The sequence below is a fragment of the Acipenser ruthenus genome, chromosome 10 (assembly GCF_902713425.1).
Source record: "Acipenser ruthenus chromosome 10, fAciRut3.2 maternal haplotype, whole genome shotgun sequence".
Classification (NCBI taxonomy): Eukaryota; Metazoa; Chordata; class Actinopteri; order Acipenseriformes; family Acipenseridae; genus Acipenser; species Acipenser ruthenus.
In genome coordinates this window covers 50,691,077-50,709,805 of record NC_081198.1, presented here as the reverse complement: position 1 = coordinate 50,709,805, position 18,729 = coordinate 50,691,077, and the positions used below count along the sequence as shown (strand labels likewise).

The following is an 18,729-nucleotide window of genomic DNA, read 5'->3' as shown; positions in this document are numbered from 1 at the left end:
TTAACATTTGGTGCTTAGCCCAGATAAACAGTAATTCATTTTAATTAATTTTCCTCCCCGAGTGGCAATGCATTTTAATTAAAAAGTAACACCGCCATACGATGCAGATTTGAACTAAGATTTCACTTAATCTTCCTTCGTGGGATACAAAGGGTTGACTACGTTGGATTGAAGGTGGATGATGATTCCTTTCACACCATTATCCAGTCAGGATAGGGTCTTGGCTCAGAACAGATTTCCTGGTGCTGAGTAGATTAAACAAGAAGGAGGTTATGGGGGTACTGCTGGGTTTCACTCCCTGATAAGCAAATAAACGTGCCTTCTTACTATATGAAAAAAAAATGTTCCTATATTCATTAATTTTCACTACTGGGGTTTTACATGTAATCTGCAATTATTTTAATACAGATTTTTAATAATTTCAGTAGAACTTCTTCCTCTGTACATCAGCTATGCAGATGGTGGAGTGATTGCAGTTGATTTTCAAATCTGCAGATTACATTTAGGATGTATTACATGTATGCCTGTCCTCCTGCAGTGTATTATTATATGCAGATTGCGGGTGGTTAAAAGGGTTGGGGTATGGGTACAATTCTGCGACTGAACTTGGGTGCTACGCCACAGATACTTGGTGACCTCAGATGGAACTTAAGGTGTTTTAAGGTAGTGTGTATTATGTTTTAAGGTAGTGTGTTCCTTGTTTAAAATGAATGAAACATCAAAAGCACCCTGAATTCAGGAGGGATGAGAATATTCAGAGCATGTCAGTTCAACAAAATAAGTTCTTTAAGGTCTCAATTTAAATTAGTTGATATTTTATTTTATTTTATTCTGTGTATTGCCCTTGGCAAGAACTAGCTTTCAGCGATTCTTGCTAAAAGATAAAGGGGCTCTCAGCATGTTTCCCTGTGGACTGGATCTGCTTCGTGTTTGTTAATCCATTATTTAATTATTGATTATTACTCCTTTCACCCAGTATACTGATCTAGGATAGGAAACTTCCAAAGCTCACTGACAGTCACATAATAATTAATAATAATAATAATTTATTTCTTAGCAGACGCCCTTATTCAGGGCGACTTACAAGATATCACATTATTTTTACATACAATTACCCATTTATACAGTTGGGTTTTTACTGGAGCAATCTAGGTAAAGTACCTTGCTCAAGGGTACAGCAGCAGTGTCCCCACCGGGGATTGAACCCATGACCCTCCGGTCAAGAGTCCAGAGCCCTAACCACTACTCCACACTGCTGCCCTGTTCTGCATTCTGAAATTAAAAATAAATAAAAGATTGCCGTAATACAATAGTCTCTGACACTGGGACTGCTGAGCCTATTACCACAAATACTTTGAAATAATATGGCACGCATGTAACTGCATATGATAGCAAAAGGAATTGCGGTGATTCATGTCAGCAATTGGACTTCATTGCCTCAAGATGGATTGCTTACCAGACTGCTGCATTATCTCTGGCAATGTCTTCAATTTAGAGTGGTAAACAGTCTTCTAACTCCTTTTTATAGCATGGTAGAAGCTTAGTAAACACATTGTGAAAGAGTGGTAAACCACAGGCAAAACTAAACTAAAAAAAGATATGCTGTAGCTGACTATTTAGTTAGCACAGCCTTGTGTAACAGTGCCATACTTCTCTCCTTTCTTGTCTCAACATCAGCAAAATCAGTGAAAGAGGCTGTACTGTCGACTAATCCAACACACAATGCTGGCCAAAGCCCACTAAATCCGGTGGCTGTGTACATGTGTTACTGGAATTAAAACACAGCCCACACTATTACTGAACACTCACGAGCCATTAGCTAGAAGTACCCCATCTCTCCTAGCCCTATATATCAGATGGAAATAGTTTAACCCCTTTGCTTCTAGAATCTGTTTCCAGTTCCTTCCAGTGTTTCTCTTTATCGTCAAGAATAGCATGTTTCAAATTTATGATCCCCGATCTGAAATATGCATTCCTACAAAAGGCGAGTGCCCTTCAGCAGCTCAGTGTGGTGTAAAATGAGTTATATTACTGCACACACGCTTGCACAATCGGCCATCAGTTTACATTCACGCACGCACTTACACAACCTGCAAAGGAGAAAGACGGGCACGAAAATACCGTTATTGATTTTTCTCTTATTTTTTGTATTCAATTTTTCAATTACCCAGGGATTTCCGTGAGTTTGCCAATGGATCAGTCTGCATTGAATGTGACTCCCAGTGTGAGAAGGCTGAGGATAATATGTTCACCTGCCTCGGCTCGGTAAGACTTTGCCACTGTTGTATGATATTTATTAGGCTGAGCTCACAGCCCCATTACCATTTGCCTTCCACGCCACCTGCTTAATATTATATAGTAATGTTTAATTACCTAGCAAACCACATATTATTTGCCATAAATGTCATTTCTCTTGCTGTCATATAACATAGCATTACCCCTATTTTGCTACAAACAATACTTGTCACACAACAACAGAAAAGCTACCCTCTGTAATTAGCTCCCATTGTATTCCCCTGTTCTGGGTTAGCAATCAGGGGTGACTGTCTGATTGAGCATCATGACATCATCTAACACCCCAAACCAGCTAATTATATGTCAAGAGGAAACCATTCAGGGTTGCTAAATTCCATCCATCATTTACCAAAAAATAAATGTCATTATTTTTAAGAGCAGGGCGCAATGGTGGAAGCCCATATTGGACATCGTATTGATTGTATTGTGATAGGTGCAGTCCAGTGTGTATATGTATACAGCCGGGCCCCTGGTGCAACAGACAAGCGGATTGGCCAGCACTAGTATGCTTAGTTACCTTAAAAATGAGTAAAAACATCAAGTGCAACAACAGCCTGTCTGTGTAGGTGGAAGACGGCCCCTCCTCTTCGATTCCACACCCCTTTGCTGTGTATTTAATCGTCAGTGAGAGCTGAGCCATGCTTTGTTTGCCCTGTCACATGCTGTTGTACACCTTGTAATCTCCACTGTGGAGACGACACTCTCCTATATCTGAGTTTAACCAAGGGAAACCTAAATAAAATGAAAAGCATGTTCTGTCTGCGACCAAGAGATTGAGTTAACATTTACTTCTGCTTTCCGAAAAATGAGATTAAACCATGGGAAACAGGGAAACAAATGCTTATTATACATATGTTGCTTTTTGTTTTGCTGAGAATATCAAGATGAATAGACCTTAATGGAAGTCAGCATCCATATAATGTGTTATGATGCAATAAGATTCCACAGAAACATACAGCTGAATCATTCTTTTTAAAGGAATCAACACCTAATTGAATCACTTTACTGCACCACACAAATTCCAGAGGTGGTCTGCAGGTCCAACCCTCTGCCACATCATCTGAGCGCATAACTGTTTTTTAGCTGAAGTGAAACTATAAGTTTGGGCTGGCATTTATAAGAGTGATTGAGGTTAAGTGTTGATTTTGCTTTAATTAACACATCATAGATTATTTTAATTGCAATGGTTATTACACAATATATTCCACCTCAAAAAAATTCAACATATTAAGCAGACACCAAGGAATTGTATCCCCTTCAGTCCTGTATTTTGTTCTGCATAAAGAAAAACCTGTGTCCTGTGCTTCGTATTAGAAATATTGACCAACGACAAAACAAAAAGAGAAAAGTAACTTTGATGCATTCATGATGTACAAAGAACAGCACCTTTATGTTTGCTTGTTAACCTTGCAGCCTCAACCGATACCATCATTCAATAGCGGAAATAATTTCGATGTCAGCCAAGAAGAAGAAGAGTCATACATTACACAGAATCTTAGAAGAGCAGGTCGTGGCTCGCTTGCTGTGCAGGTCATGGCTCGCTGGCTGTGCAGGTCGTGGCTCGCTTGCTGTGCAGGTCATGGCTTGCTGGCTGTGCAGGTCGTGGCTCGCTTGCTGTGCAGGTCATGGCTCGCTGGCTGTGCAGGTCGTGGCTCGCTTGCTGTGCAGGTCATGGCTTGCTTGCTGTGCAGGTCGTGGCTGTGCAGTCGCTGGCTGTGCAGGTCATGGCTTGCTGGCTGTGCAGGTCGTGGCTCGCTTGCTGTGCAGGTCATGGCTCGCTGGCTGTGCAGGTCGTGGCTCGCTTGCTGTGCAGGTCATGGCTCGCTGGCTGTGCAGGTCGTGGCTGTGCAGTCGCTGGCTGTGCAGGTCATGGCTCGCTGGCTGTGCAGGTCATGGCTCGCTGGCTGTGCAGTTCATGGCTCGCTGGCTGTGCAGGTCGTGGCTCGCTGGCTGTGCAGGTCGTGGCTTGCTGGCTGTGCAGTTCGTGGCTCGCTGGCTGTGCAGGTCGTGGCTCGCTGGCTGTGCAGTTCATGGCTCGCTGGCTGTGCAGGTCGTGGCTCGCTGGCTGTGCAGGTCGTGGCTTGCTGGCTGTGCAGTTCGTGGCTCGCTGGCTGTGCAGGTCGTGGCTCGCTGGCTGTGCAGGTCGTGGCTCGCTGGCTGTGCAGGTCGTGGCTCGCTGGCTGTGCAGGTCATGGCTCGCTGGCTGTGTAGTTCGTGGCTCGCTGGCTGTGCAGGTCGTGGCTCGCTGGCTGTGCAGGTCGTGGCTCGCTGGCTGTGCAGGTCGTGGCTCGCTGACTGTGCAGATCGTGGCTCGCTGACTGTGCAGGTCTACTCCTGAAATGTGACTCTGACTGTCATCCCCTCTGAACTCTGCTGCTCCTAATCTGTGTGTCAGTAGGTCCTCTTTGTACAGGCTCTCAGCTCTTGCTAATACATATTGAAGGCTTCTCTATCTCATGATCCCCCAGGTGTAAACATACAGTATACTGGTAAACATGTATTGATTTGGCCATAGTGTTTTTATCTTAAAGAGCAAGCAGCTTCAATTTACATTTTCTTTTTTTCTGCCTCCTCTTAGTTTATGATGGTTCAGATCATTAAGAGAGATTCTTATTGCAATTCATGAAATAATGTTACCTATGTGTATGGCAGGTAACTAGAAATAAGCAACTTGAGTCACTGCGATAAGAACTACTCAGAAGGATTAAAAAAAAAAATATATATATATATATATATATATATATATATATATATATATATATATATATATATATATATATATATATATGTTGAAGATACTTGACTCATTGGTTCTCCATTGCATGTGATCTCATTAAATACAGCCTCAGTACAATTTTTTAGATCATAGTATAATGGGAGTAATACAAGTTTACTTTTAATCAGGCAGCAAAAACTTTCACACTGAAAACTCATAACAGTCCAATGTGTATTAATGTTTAGAAATATCTCATGTTTTTCTGGCAGCAAGACGAAGCAAGACCATTACTATTCCTGTCCCAGTGAGAGAATGAAGCACCTTGAAGGACAAACTCTTGTTCAGTTTATGCCTCTCGGCTCGGAGCATTTAGCTCATATTATAGTCATAAATTTTGTATGCCTTTTATTTCTCGTGTTCGTTGAGCGATGTTTAATATTCCCTACGTTATTGCCTTTATTTGTTTTGGTTTTGTTTGTTTTTATTTATGTATTTATTTTTATAGGGCCCAGACCACTGCGTGACGTGTTCTCATTTCAAAGACGGCCCGAACTGTGTAGAGAAATGCCCAGATGGTCTGCAAGGCGCCAACAGCTTCATTTTCAAATATGCTGAGGCCAACAATGAGTGTCACCCCTGCCATTCAAACTGCACCCAGGGGTAAGGTGGAGGCAGGATAAGCCATGTTGTGTGCATCAGCGGTGTGTGAGTGTGTGGGGAGGGAAGGAGTGGGGCGGATTGGTAGTCCGGATCATTGTGATAAATGAGGGCTATAAAATGAAATAGATTTTGAAAAAATATTATTGGTATAACCAGTTGGCATGTGATGTTGAAAATAAATGCACCTTAACCCTCACAGTAATGCAGTCTGCAACGCAGTCTAGATTGGGTGTTCTAGAAACTAAATTCATAATGAATTATAACGTTGGGGCATTCAGAGTTCAAATGTGTTTAAACTTCAGCCAACTGTCCCCTTGTATTTTTAGGATGTGTGCAGTCATTCGGATGGGTTCTTATTGAAATACTCAAATATATGTTGTTTTTTTTAATAGTAACTCAGGCTAGACCAGCAAAAGTGTATTCATTGAAGTAAGAACCAGCTATATGTGCTTCCCATGTGATATGCATGCTTAATCATTTCTATTTTCTCTCTTTTTCTTTTGCTGAGGGCAGTTTTCTCTCTTTGTTGAATTAAAAAAAAATCTAACAAAAAATATGATTTTAGAGAAGTGCTATTTCACCATTTCTCTACAGTATAATGCCATTAGCCACTCTACAAAACAGAAAGAGGCATTAAATATTGTCTGGCTTAAATTTAATTTAAAAAATCAGCTAAGGAGATAATTGGAAGTGAATAAGAGAAATATGTTATCGTGCCGCATTTCAAAGAGATTTTTGTGTACGGCTGTGTCCTCTTCCTGCGGCAGCTAAAATTAAAACAGTAAATTATTTAACACCTAACACTGATGTCAAATATGAATGCCATTTGCAGACCTGTGTCTCTTTTCAACTTTAATTGCATATCAGCCGTTTGGAAGCACAGCAGTGAATGTCAAAACAGCACTGGGAATGAAAGAGACAGGTGTCAGTCAATCTGTCGCTTCTGAGTAAGCTGAAAAAGAAAAACAGTATGAAGAAGAGACCTTTGGCACTAATTATACTTAAAAGGGTTATTATGAGGTTATTAGCAAAGCTCCTGGAAGCATGACCGCTGCTGCAGCGTTGGTGAGGTTCGACTAACCAATGAAGGACAGCCTGAAAGCCAGGATTCTCCTGATTGGTTATCAGAGCTTGAGGAGCATCCAGGCTCAACTTCATTGGCTTGTTGAACCTCATCAAAGCATTGCATCCAATGTGTCATCACAGTATGTTGGAGCATAAAAGCTGGATTGTTGTTTAGTTAATAAACTGTTAGTCATAGTCATGATAATAAAGAATGCTACATAAAATGTGTTTAGAATAATGTTAGTTCACATTGTTGTTATGGTTTCAAATAGACACTTGCCATCTCAGTTTGTGCTGCCTACAGTAAAGGCATCGTTGGATGATCATTTTTATTCCCAGTATACTTTTATTTGTTTATTTAGCAGACGCCTTTATCCAAGGCAACTTACAGAGACTAGGGTGTGTGAACTATGCATCAGCTGCAGAGTCACTTACAACTCCGTCTCACCCGAAAGACGGAGCACAAGGAGGTTAAGTGACTTGCTCAGGGTCACACAATGAGTCAGTGGCTGAGGTGGGATTTAAATCGGGGACCTTCTGGTTACAAGCCCTTTTCTTTAACCACTGGACCACACAGCTTACATAGAATCAATATATATAGAAATCTGATTTATGTTTCATATAAAGGCCAACCCTGGTCCTGAAGCGCCGCAGGTTCTTGTGGTTTTCGTTCCAACCAAGTTATTAATTACTTAATTGAACCAATGATTTTCTTAATTGGTGAACACTAACATGTGTTCTAGGTCTTTAGCCATTGATGATTTAAAAATAACCAGAAAACCTACAGGAGCGAGACTCCCAGGACCAGGGTTGGCCACACCTGCTCTATACTCTATGCTATAGTGCTTTAGGGGAGCATGTCATGTTATAGATGATTGGATTATACTAAGGGCTTATGATCCTTATCCTTCATCGGTTCTTGTTCTGTTAGTGCATTAAAATATACTGTTTTGTGTCCGGCTTCCTTTCCTAAGAAAACGAATCAGTAGCGATTGTTCTTTTTTTCATAACGTTGATACCTGAAGTGTGATGCAACACTAATCTTATGAGCTGATAGTGTTTATAGTTCAAATGCAGTTTAATGCCTTCAGTGTGTTTAATATAGGCATGGGATCTGGGTTAGCTCATTCATTTTCTTAGCTGAGTTGAGTCTCATATGTAGGTACTGTACAGGTAGCTCCAAAAAGTATAGTGCTATATTGGATATAAGTTATATATTGGAGTAAAAATGGTTATTAAAGCATTCTTTAAAGATCAGAAATTGCTTTTGCCAAATAATGGCATAAGTGGTGTCATTCACCTCATTATTATCCATAACTTATTTGCTTATTGGTTTTACAAAAATGACAATACAAAAATTCCCAGATTGCATTTCCAATCCACAGTGACCGACTTCACTAATCAAGCACAAGGTATTGTATGTACAGCCATCCCCAGAACCCTAATGGATACACTTTGTTGTCAGCGTTTGTATTTATAAGATTTGTGCTGACTAATGGCAGAGAGAAGGCTTTGCCAGCAGCTGCAGCTGTCTGTTTGTATGCATGAGAGGTAAGGGTGTATCTGCTGTGCTGAAAGCTATCATTTAAGAATAGTGATCCACTCCCAGGACTGCTGCTGTGTCACTGATGGGCTGCCTTTCTCCCCTCCAGCAGGGAATGAATAATAAGAGAGCTGTTTTAACTTTGCTGTGCCCCACAGGTGCATCGGCCCCCGGATCCAGGACTGTGTGGGCATGATGGATAGGTAGCAGCCGCCTCCTTTTAATTCTTTATTTATTTCTTATTCCGTGGTGTGGTGTGAATGCTTTGCTGGCTTTGGGGAAATGCCTTTTGTGTGCGTGTTCTTTATTTGTGTGTGTGTTTTTATTTTTTGTTCTAATTATATACACAGGTGTAGAGGCCCTACTAGTGCTGACTGCATTTTCTATCCCTGGACGGGTCATTCCATATTACCACAACATGCTAGGTAACCCACCCCCCCATCACAATCATCATCTTCTTCCCTCCTCTCATATACTAGCCACCTCCCCCCCCTCAACCACGCACCCCTATCCTCTCACAAGCGCCATGTGAAACTAACTACTGCTGCTGTCATAGGGCAAGCAGTATTAAAAAAAACAGCAAAGATCACTGTCTGTTCACATTTCCTAAAGAACCTACAACCCTGCAACATGCAGTCCATATTCTACAGAAAGCACAGGCTACAGTGCCAAATAGCCAGACTCTTGAGAGGACATTTTATTCACTTTTTGAGGTTGAGAGTTCTGAAAAGGTAATGTCAACAGGTATTAAGTACTATAAACTTGGGAAGCTAAAACACTCATTCAGCTGACCTTGGGCAAGCAGTGTACTGGTGAGGTCCAAAAATTGAACTGGCATCTTCATAGGGAGAGAGGGAATCTCCAAGTCTGGGATTTTTGCTGGATTTAGAGTTTCTGTGCTTTAGGAGAAGCATATCCCTTACCACATTTCAGTTGCTGTTGTTCTTAATATTAAAAGTATTGTCTGCACATTTATTAAACCCTGAGTAGTAGCACATTCTTCAACGTTGCCAGGAGGGGCTTGAGTCCACTTCTCCCATCCACACACGACTGAATCAGGACTTAATGAACGAGCTTACTGGCTTTGTATTTTATTTTATTTTTTGCTACTAATCATATTCCCCTACTCGTCATCCTGTCTTGAATATAAGATTCTGATGAGTCCTAATCAGTTGAATGCCTTCAAAATTAAAATCCATGAAACTGCTTCATATATTCCCCATAAATTATCTTTTTCATACTCTTAGGTTTTTTGTGATTGGTATTAAACACGCTACTTCATTTTATTATTATTATTATTATTATTATTATTATTATTATTATTATTATTATTATTATTATTCCAGCAGTGGCTCCTAACAGAATGAGATGTGTATTGTCTCTGCCATAAAGCTGCTGTAAACCTGCTCTGTCACTGACCTTCCCTTGTATTTATAATGTCTTTTGTGATGTTAATAAGAGGGGAAGTAGCACACACCTCAGGGGAAACATCAGGATCAATGCAGTTAAAATGTGATGGTCTTTACTGTATATCAGCTGCTGATTAGATCGTTAAAACCCAATCCAAGGATTTGATATTGTAATATATTGCAGCCGTATTTAATCTATATAGCTTGCATTGTAGTACGATGCACATTTCCTCACTATAAATGTATTGTTACATTTAGCTGAGAGATAGGCTGAACCAACACTATACTCACTGCCCATATAGCTATGTGTGTAGAAATGTTGGATTAGTTCTGGAAAAATGTCCTTCAATTGCAAACTTTAGTCTACACCCATCCATAAAAGAGATTAGCAGTGTCTTCAATAGGAGGCGATGAATGTCATAGTCATGTGCCTGTGCATGTAAAGGTCCTTACAGTAATAGGATCCAGAGCTCATTTTCATTGAGGTCCTGCTAGGTGTTTCTACCCATTAGACCGCCGGACCACATCTCAACATGAATGTTTTGAAGGTTTTCCATTACTTTTCTGTTCCCCAAATAGCAAAAATGAACATCTTTGTCTTGATTTAATAGAGTAACAAGCCGCACTGGGCTGTTGGTCCCTGAAGGAGCTCTTAATATTGTTAGCAACCTTGAGTCGAAAGTCATTTGGGGGGAAATAACTTTTGTTGAAAATCCACCGTGTTTGGTTAATTGATCTTGAGCACTTGAGCACAAACGGCTTGGTGCCTGGAATTTACACAGACGCAGATACCTGATTGGAATTAAATAAAAAATCAGAAGGCGATGTCATTTAAGAAGCTGGCATTTCATCCCTGAAAAAAAAAAAAAAGATTGAGGCCCATGCTGATTGTGTCTGTATTGTGAGGAGGGAGTAAGGAGGGGGGGGGGTCTTAATTAACTTGCCATAGACTCTCATTCAACCAAACAAATGACCTTTAACTTGTCAAGCCATGCAAATTCCACTAAATAAATGACTCACCCCCCTCCCCCTCTATCTAACTGTCACTGACAAGTGAAGAGCGTCACTTTTAATGTGCATCACATTGCCACCTGCCTGATGTTCCCAGCATCAGAAAAACAATCACATGTCACCCAAGTGCTAGCCACGCTTTGCATTCCAATGAAAGGTCTAAGCGTTCCTTGGGTCTTAGTTTATCTGAAAATCCAATAATTATGCAATAATGCAATAGTTATGCAATAATTATTATTTGCACTTTCTGGCCATGGTTTTAGTACTTGTCAAAGGTTCCAATTCAGAGCGTTTCCAGTTTATTTATAACATGACATGGAGATCAGCAAAAAAGCCCCCATTTTTACCCCCACCAGCTCCAGATGCACAAATGTGAAAAAGGTCTGCAAAAGTGTCTGTATTTGCACTATAAGTCAAAGAAATCAATTGCCATCCTTTTATGTTTAAGGCGTTTTAAAGCAGGTGCAAAATCAGAGAGAGGCAAACAGTTGTAACAGTACTGAAACAACTTGGTTTGCAGAAGGGAGCAGTTCAATTACTGCTCTGAGTCATTAATGTTTTGCTATATTGATACCATTCCATTACAGTCATTTTATTCCTCTGAAAATGTTCCTGTGTGCTTGTTTAAAACAGGGCCTATTGTACTTAACACGTAATAGTTTTAACAGTAGAGAAAGAAACCAGAGAAAATGCTGCCAACATTTGCACAAACAAGCATAAGAATTAACTCTGCAAACAGAGCCCTTGGAGACAGTATTCACATTAAATCAATCCATTGTGAGACTGACAAGCTATACAGCATGGAGGCTTTATCACAAAGCCCTTTGGTCCTGGAGTTTTATAGCTTCTGTCAGCTGGCCTTCAGATCAATATATTATTAACTTTATAGTTACACATCTCCGAGGAAGCTAATTTAACAATCAATGGCAGGGAAATTGTACCTTTATTATTATTAGTAGTATTATTATTATTATTATGGGGCTAATTTTAAAATGTGTATTTTTGACTTTAAATGAATTCCTTTTGTCAGCTGTGCAGACCTTCTATTTCTGTTTCAGCATGCTGTATCCACTTATTTACTCTGATGTTTCACTGTCAGTAAGTGGCCTTGAAAGCTTGTGTAATTCCAATTGAAATCTATATTTAGTCTAAAGGTATCACAATACATATCTGCTACCTCTTGAAAAACTGAAAAAAACTCATTATTACCCAGTGTTAAACGTCACAGGCTGTTGTCTTCTGGTCCTCATCACGTCTTCATGACTTGACAATGACAGAGGATGACGTAGGTCTTTATGCATTGGATTCCAAATGTGTTTTCTATTCCAATGACTAGAGGGTTCATGAGGTGATCAGTTCCTGATGATCCCTAGAATAGATTTTTTCAAAGATATAGGAATGGAATTAAAGGTCTCTTCAGGATTAGTGGTTTTATTTATAATTATTATTATTATGTAAATCTTACACTCAACTGATAATGCCCTTAACCACCAACACCTGACACGCAGACACATATACCCACCTACTGATTTCTTACGACTTCTCTTTTATGAATAGTTAAACCTTAGGAAGGAAATGACCTTCACAATCCTCTGTGCCCTGAGTTGAAAGCACTCCCATTGCTTCCTGTAACACTGCTTGCATTTTGTGTCGCCTGACTGCTGCGCTTTCTTCAAACACTAAAATGACAAGACCGCCCCCATTGAAACCACTCCTAACATGACTACAAATCCTAGGTAGCACACTACAGGTCTCTTACTCTTATTTCACTGTCTGTCTGTGTTTTATGCGCTGAGGCTGTTTAACATGCTTTCCAAATAATGAACCCCTCCGTTTCCAAGTTCCCGTGTGGTTTTCTCTTGGGGCAAGTCTGCTGTCGTGTCTATCATGACTGAAAGTCACTTGCAAATGGGAGATTAAGCTTTTCTGTATTGCAGAATACATGAGAAGGATTCCATTTGCAAAACAAATTCATCAGAGGGACAGCTCCCTTACACAAAAATATGCTTTTCCGGCTCGCACTTTGAGATTGGTAAATGATGGCCTCTTGGTTATTCGAAGAACTCAATTAAAGACCTATGGCTCGAGGGCTTTACGTGTTCAAGCTCCTTCACTTTTGAACTCCCTTCCAGATCTTATCTGGAATGCTGAGTCTGTCAACATTTAGAAATCTGTGCTCAAAACATATCTCTTTGATTTGGTCTTCTGGTGAGCAGTTTAGAGCTCTTTTGGCTTGCTGTTTTTTTTTTTTTTTTTTTTTTTTTGTAAAGCAGCCTGGGATGTTTGCACATGAAGGATGCTATATAAATGCAATTGGTATGGTATGGGATGGTATGGTATTTTTAATTTGATCCCTAAAATCTTCAAAGGCATCCCATCATATTGGGGGGCATTAGTGTAGTTTGATTTGCAAATGTTAGCTCTTGGAAACAGAAGGGTTGATTGTGAAAGCTAGCTATGTATTCTGCCACTTCTTTTGGCTCTTTTGCAAAGCTTTATTTTATAATGGCAGCCATGTACGAAAGCCATCTCAGGTGAGTACACTGGGGGGACAAATAGAGGGACCAAATTGGGCAAGAAAGGTGTGTTGAACTAGAGGTTAAGGAACAAAATGAAACGATAATGTGTTAAAGAAGTCCCAATATCCTGTCAAAAATATATACCAATGAAATCAATCTTCCGAATTAGCTTACATTCGGTATGAAGATATTCAACCATGAATGGGGCCTAGTTATTTATATCTTAGGGTTTATTTGGATATATAGCCCCACGTAACATAAATATGTTCACCTAGTAATCTAAATTGGCTGTATTCAACTCTGAAATGCTGCAGTTACTGTTTGTGTTGTCTACTGTTAAAATAAATCTGTCAAAAAGGATAGACACTGCCCTTTCAACCCTCAAAATAAATAAGAGATCATGACAGGCGAGTGAGTGGAGAAAGGCAATTGGACGATACTACAATTCCAAAAAAAGGGGTAGTCTCAAAAGTTCAAAATGTAATGGAAAACGTAGGAGCAAGATACGAGTCGCTCCAGTTTACAGTGGTCACCTGAGTTGGCCACTCCAAACATGGCTGCCATCAGCGCTCATTGATGTGCTCCACCCTCTCCCTCATGTGGTCTCTCCCTCTGGCTGCTAGAACTCCGCTGATCGCCGCAGGAGTCATTGGCGTGCTCTTCGTTGTGGTCATCGTGGTGCTGAGTGTGGCGGTTTATGTCCGGCGAATGAGCATCAAAAAGAAAAGAGCGCTGAGGAGATTCCTGGAGACAGAGGTAAGACCGTTTGTTCAGTCAAGAAATGAAATGCAGAACTTATTTTTTTCTTTGTCTGCTGGAAAAAGTTTAAATCAACAGTTACAGAATCTTTGCTGAATCCCTGTTTCATGGCACTATGCAACCAAACATTCTAGATGCATGGGTTATGTATTTGAAATGCATAAACCATGAAGAAGAAGAAGAAGAAGAAGAAAAAGAAATGTTGGGGAGGAGAAATAATATTTTCAGTTTTATGATGCAGAGGTGAATTATGCTGTCAGACTGTAATGCTGTAATGGTTCTGTATATCAACGTCTTTTTAATCGCTGGTTGTGCACTGTGATTAGACTCCTCTCCAGACCACTTTGAACAATTAGCACAAAGGAGATACTGGCTCCTGCAATGATAGATGGCATGTAATATATTATACTAATCTAATTCCTTTAAGGTTTACAGTTAGTTTAGCTAAATGGAAAGTCATTTCTGGCAGGGGTTCTTTCTGTTATAGACAGCTGTCAGTCAGTGATCAACATGCGTACTGTATCAATCTGTAGCCTAAGTGCAGAGGAATACCAGAAACACACATAGGAGCTATCAATACAAATCAAATGAAAGAGTGCTAAGTATGCTATCAGATTCTTACAGCAATATATACAGTATATTAATGCACATAATATGTATATGTGGCTTGGGTATTTTTTCAATGCCGCCTTGGGCATAGAATGCACTGACATGAAATGCTCCAAACCACTGATCATAAATCTGGAACAAACTACTGACTGTGACATTATAGTATTAATGCATGAGAAGAAACCGGAATTCCATGCTGCATTTGTGACAGGTTGCAGGTTTGAAATCGGACACGGTTGATAGGGAGAGTGACACACATTTGGAGTAGTGTGGAGTAGCGGTTAGGGCTCTTGATGTTGGGGACACTGTTGCTGTACCCTTGAGCAAGGTACTTTACCTATATTGCTCCAGTAAAAACCCAACTGTATAAATGGGTAATTGTATGTAAAAATAATAACGTGTAAAAAAATAACGTAATTGTATGTAAAAATAATGTGATATCTTGTAACAATTGTAAGTTGCCCTCGATAAGGGCGTCTGCTAATAAATAAATAATAATAATTTATAGGAACTAAGGGCTGATTGGAGAGTGCTGGCTTACATTATTTCCACATGGGCTTCCTGTATGAACACACTGTGACATTTATCAAGTGGGGTGGAATACAGTTGTGTTTTAAATATTCCTGTCTTAGAGGAGATGTTTGAAGTCTGTTCAAAAAGTGATTTAGTCAGGTCAGGAGTTTCTTGTGACCTCTATTGGGATTTAGCCATGAAACAGCATTGTGGGATCTTTAATATCCCGTTGAGTTCTATCTCACGGGAAAGAACGCCCCCCAACACTGCTGCACCAATCCTAGTACTCAGTGCAGTTTAGCATTGTTAGATTTGCACTGAAAGTGCTGTTCAAGCCCTATAATATACAGTGCCAGTTTAAGTGGGGTCTAACTGCCATCTCAATTGGACCGAGTGACATTTTGTAGCAGAAAAAAAAAAAGAAACTGCAACTCGATTTTTCTTTGTATTTTCTTTGTATTAGATTCAGGTGCTGTTACATTTCTCCACAGCACAACCTCTTTGTGGGATGAAAGTTTAACATACATATTAAATTAGGCAAACTACAGCGGCTCCCGTGTATAGCTGTGGTTTGGGTTCCTCTCCTGGGATCACTTGATGAAAATATAATTGCTCTTGTTGTAAATTCAGCTCTGGCATTTGAAACAGAATTATACTGCTAAATATAATTGAGTGCCAGCTCAGTGCAGTAACCAGACCAGGGCAGACCTGTCTGCTGTCAGGCTCGCTGCAACAAGATCCTCTGAAAACCTCAGACCTTTTCTTTCACAAGGCAATCATGTATTCAAAAATATCAAAATGACAGCCTTGCAAACTTTAACCTTGTATTGTTTTCAATAATGTAAAAAAAAAGTCTTTATCAACTCCCTTTTAGTTTGTTCAGTGCAAACCATGAAATATGTATGTGCTTTATGCATTAGCTGCAGCCTCATACATCCTTTTTAAACAGTACAGAAATATGCACAAGACTTCCCGCTGAGGTACTCATTTGCATGGGGCTCCAGAAAGCGTTTTTTTAAAGCTACTGACCTATTACAATTTTGCATTATTTCATTTGCATTTCTAATGAAATTAGTGTTGAAGAAAGTAGTGCTGGAGACTGACCTTTCATCGATACAGTCAGAAGTTTAGCTAGATAGATTGGTCTCTGTACCAGACTATGGAACTATAACTAGGGAAATTATTTATATTATGAGACTATTCCTTAAATATAAGAAGCATTGGCTGATACCATTGAATAATACAGTTAGGCCGCAATATTGATAAAGAGTTCAGTTATTAAACATTTCACTTAACCATCCTGAATACAATTCGGCAGGGTTAGGGGTCATGGTTCTGACTTTGTGCACATGCCCATCAGCGTTCATCATTACAGTAAGCGCACACAACACAAAGGGTGTAGTTGCTATTTTGTGTATTTCTGTTATAAATATGTTACATACTGTCAGTGAAACTACAGTGCGATAAAATCAATGGTTAATAGAATCAACCACATAGTAGTAATAATAATAATTAAAACAAAACAATTTACTATTCATCCAATGCAAAAATGTAATCTGTTTTTATATTAGCATGGCCACTCATGATTCTGCATGGAGCTTTTGTCCTTTACCCACAGCGGTTAGCCAGGTACATAGATCTGTCTAATATGTGGTTGTGTTTCTGCAGCTTGTGGAACCCCTCACCCCCAGCGGCACAGCGCCCAATCAGGCCCAGCTGCGCATCCTGAAGGAAACAGAGCTGAAGCGAGTCAAAGTGCTCGGCTCGGGCGCCTTCGGGACAGTCTACAAGGTAAGTGGTGCCATTTGCCTCAATCAGAGAGGCTCCCCGTCGCTGCGCAGCTCCCATTAATACCATCACTCTTAATCAGGCTCGTAATTCTCCCTGTCTCCACAGCTGCCTCTTTCCACTTTACTGCCCAAAAGAAAGAGGTACGGATTCAACAGGCTTCCTTAGGGGAGGGAGTGGGGTCCGAGAGGCAAACCAATGCAGTGGTCTGCAACAGTATCGCTTCTTTAATATTTTAATAGTAAACAAGAGTCCCCTGTCAGTGGTTTGGTACCTTCAGTGCTTCAGTAACCACATGTGCATGGTCTATTTTTTTTTTCAGGGCATCTGGGTTCCAGAGGGAGAGACAGTGAAAATTCCTGTGGCCATAAAGATCCTTAACGAGGCAACAGGACCCAAGGCTAATGTCGAGTTTATGGATGTAAGTTACTGGACTGCCTAGGGCTCTGGATTTCCTTGAGATCCTGGAAAGCTAGTTTTCTTGTAATCCAAACTGGTGTTAACAGAACTTTATTTTCAATGTTGACTGAAATTAAAACAAATGAAATACTGTACTACACTTGCTACTGCGATAATGGTCTTTCACTGTAATTCCTATTTATTCTACATGTACATGATTGTACATTTTCCCTGAGTACTGGACTCACTGCCATGTGGTATCCTCGTTATGCTGCTGCACTGTAACAGACAAACATATGGCCACACTACAGTACTCCCCACGGGTCTCTCACGTGGCACTGACAGTAGAGGCATGGTCCGTTTTCATTCTCCTCTTATAGGGATAGGATAGTGTCGTACCAGAAGCATAATGAAACAGCTCTGAAATGTGCTAGAAAACAATGTAACTATAATATAATGTGTTGTTGTTGGTAAAATGTAGTTCAAGACATCTGCATGAATACACAGTACACTACTGTCCAGCACTGGACCCTATTAAAACCTCAGCCGTTACATCATCCCACCGCCAGCACTGGTCTCTCAAGGTCATTGTTTTGCAGGGAGGGAAGTGAGTCTATAAAGTGATAATTATCCAGGAGACCTCCACCCCCGTCCCCAGATCCCCCAAATCCTAGTGCTCATTGTTCAGACAGCTTGACGAATGCTTGTCAGGTGTTGTGGGTAAGATCTCAGGGCCAGAGCTAATAATAGCGATCAGCTTAGCTCACTGTGAGCGTTAACTGGGGAGAAATTAAACTCAAAACACTGGAGATTTCTTTCACAGCACTGGCCTGTTATTTTTTTTCAGTTTCATACAGGGAGAAAATGGTTTTCTTTTTCTTCTTCTTCTTCTTCTTCTTCTTCTTCTTCTTCTTCTTCTTCTTCTTCTTCTTCTTCTTCTTTGTTTATTTTATTTAATATTAATAATAATACAGACCACCCTGCAGTCTGGAAGGCATACACCGAAGAAAAACGAAATATTGGTGAAAGCCAGATCTATTGCAAACATGAAAAAAAAGGTTACAAAAAAAAAAAATCAACATTCTGTCATGAAAAAAATACTTAAACCCCTGATGGACATTTCAGCAAAGACCAGCACTGGTTGATCCTGTCAGAGCTGACAGTTGTGCTGGTTTGTTAACAACTGGTTATGCTGGCTTTCACCCCCTTTGTCCCTAGAAGAAAACCATTGCCAGCCAGCCTCATGTATCACTATACTACACCACACACACAGGCAGTCAAAACCCCTTACCACAGACAGCACTCCAGTCTTTAAAGGGTAAGTGAAAGTCAAACGGTATGTGTGTTACAGTGATGCTGCAGTTCAGCTAGCCCCCAGTGTAGAACCTGCTGTCATGTGAACTGATTAAATGCATTCCTACTGCTGTTTAACCACAGCTGGGG

General features: G+C 40.3%; 1 protein-coding gene across 4 annotated transcripts in view; it reads left to right on the top strand.

Moving 5' to 3' along the window:
• LOC117411505 (receptor tyrosine-protein kinase erbB-4-like) overlaps positions 1 to 18,729 on the top strand; it is a 257,861-nt gene that overhangs the window by 196,427 nt on the left and 42,705 nt on the right. For 2 of the 4 annotated variants that reach the window (XM_034019135.3, XM_034019120.3), the window contains exons 14-19: positions 2,172 to 2,265; positions 5,517 to 5,671; positions 8,630 to 8,704; positions 13,842 to 13,974; positions 16,768 to 16,890; positions 17,210 to 17,308. In XM_034019135.3, the coding sequence (XP_033875026.3) occupies positions 2,172 to 2,265; positions 5,517 to 5,671; positions 8,630 to 8,704; positions 13,842 to 13,974; positions 16,768 to 16,890; positions 17,210 to 17,308 (679 nt within the window). Of the gene's footprint in view, positions 1 to 2,171; positions 2,266 to 5,516; positions 5,672 to 8,437; positions 8,483 to 8,629; positions 8,705 to 13,841; positions 13,975 to 16,767; positions 16,891 to 17,209; positions 17,309 to 18,729 lie in introns of all 4 variants that reach the window. The other 2 variants (XM_034019144.3, XM_034019128.3) reach the window with 1 other exon arrangement.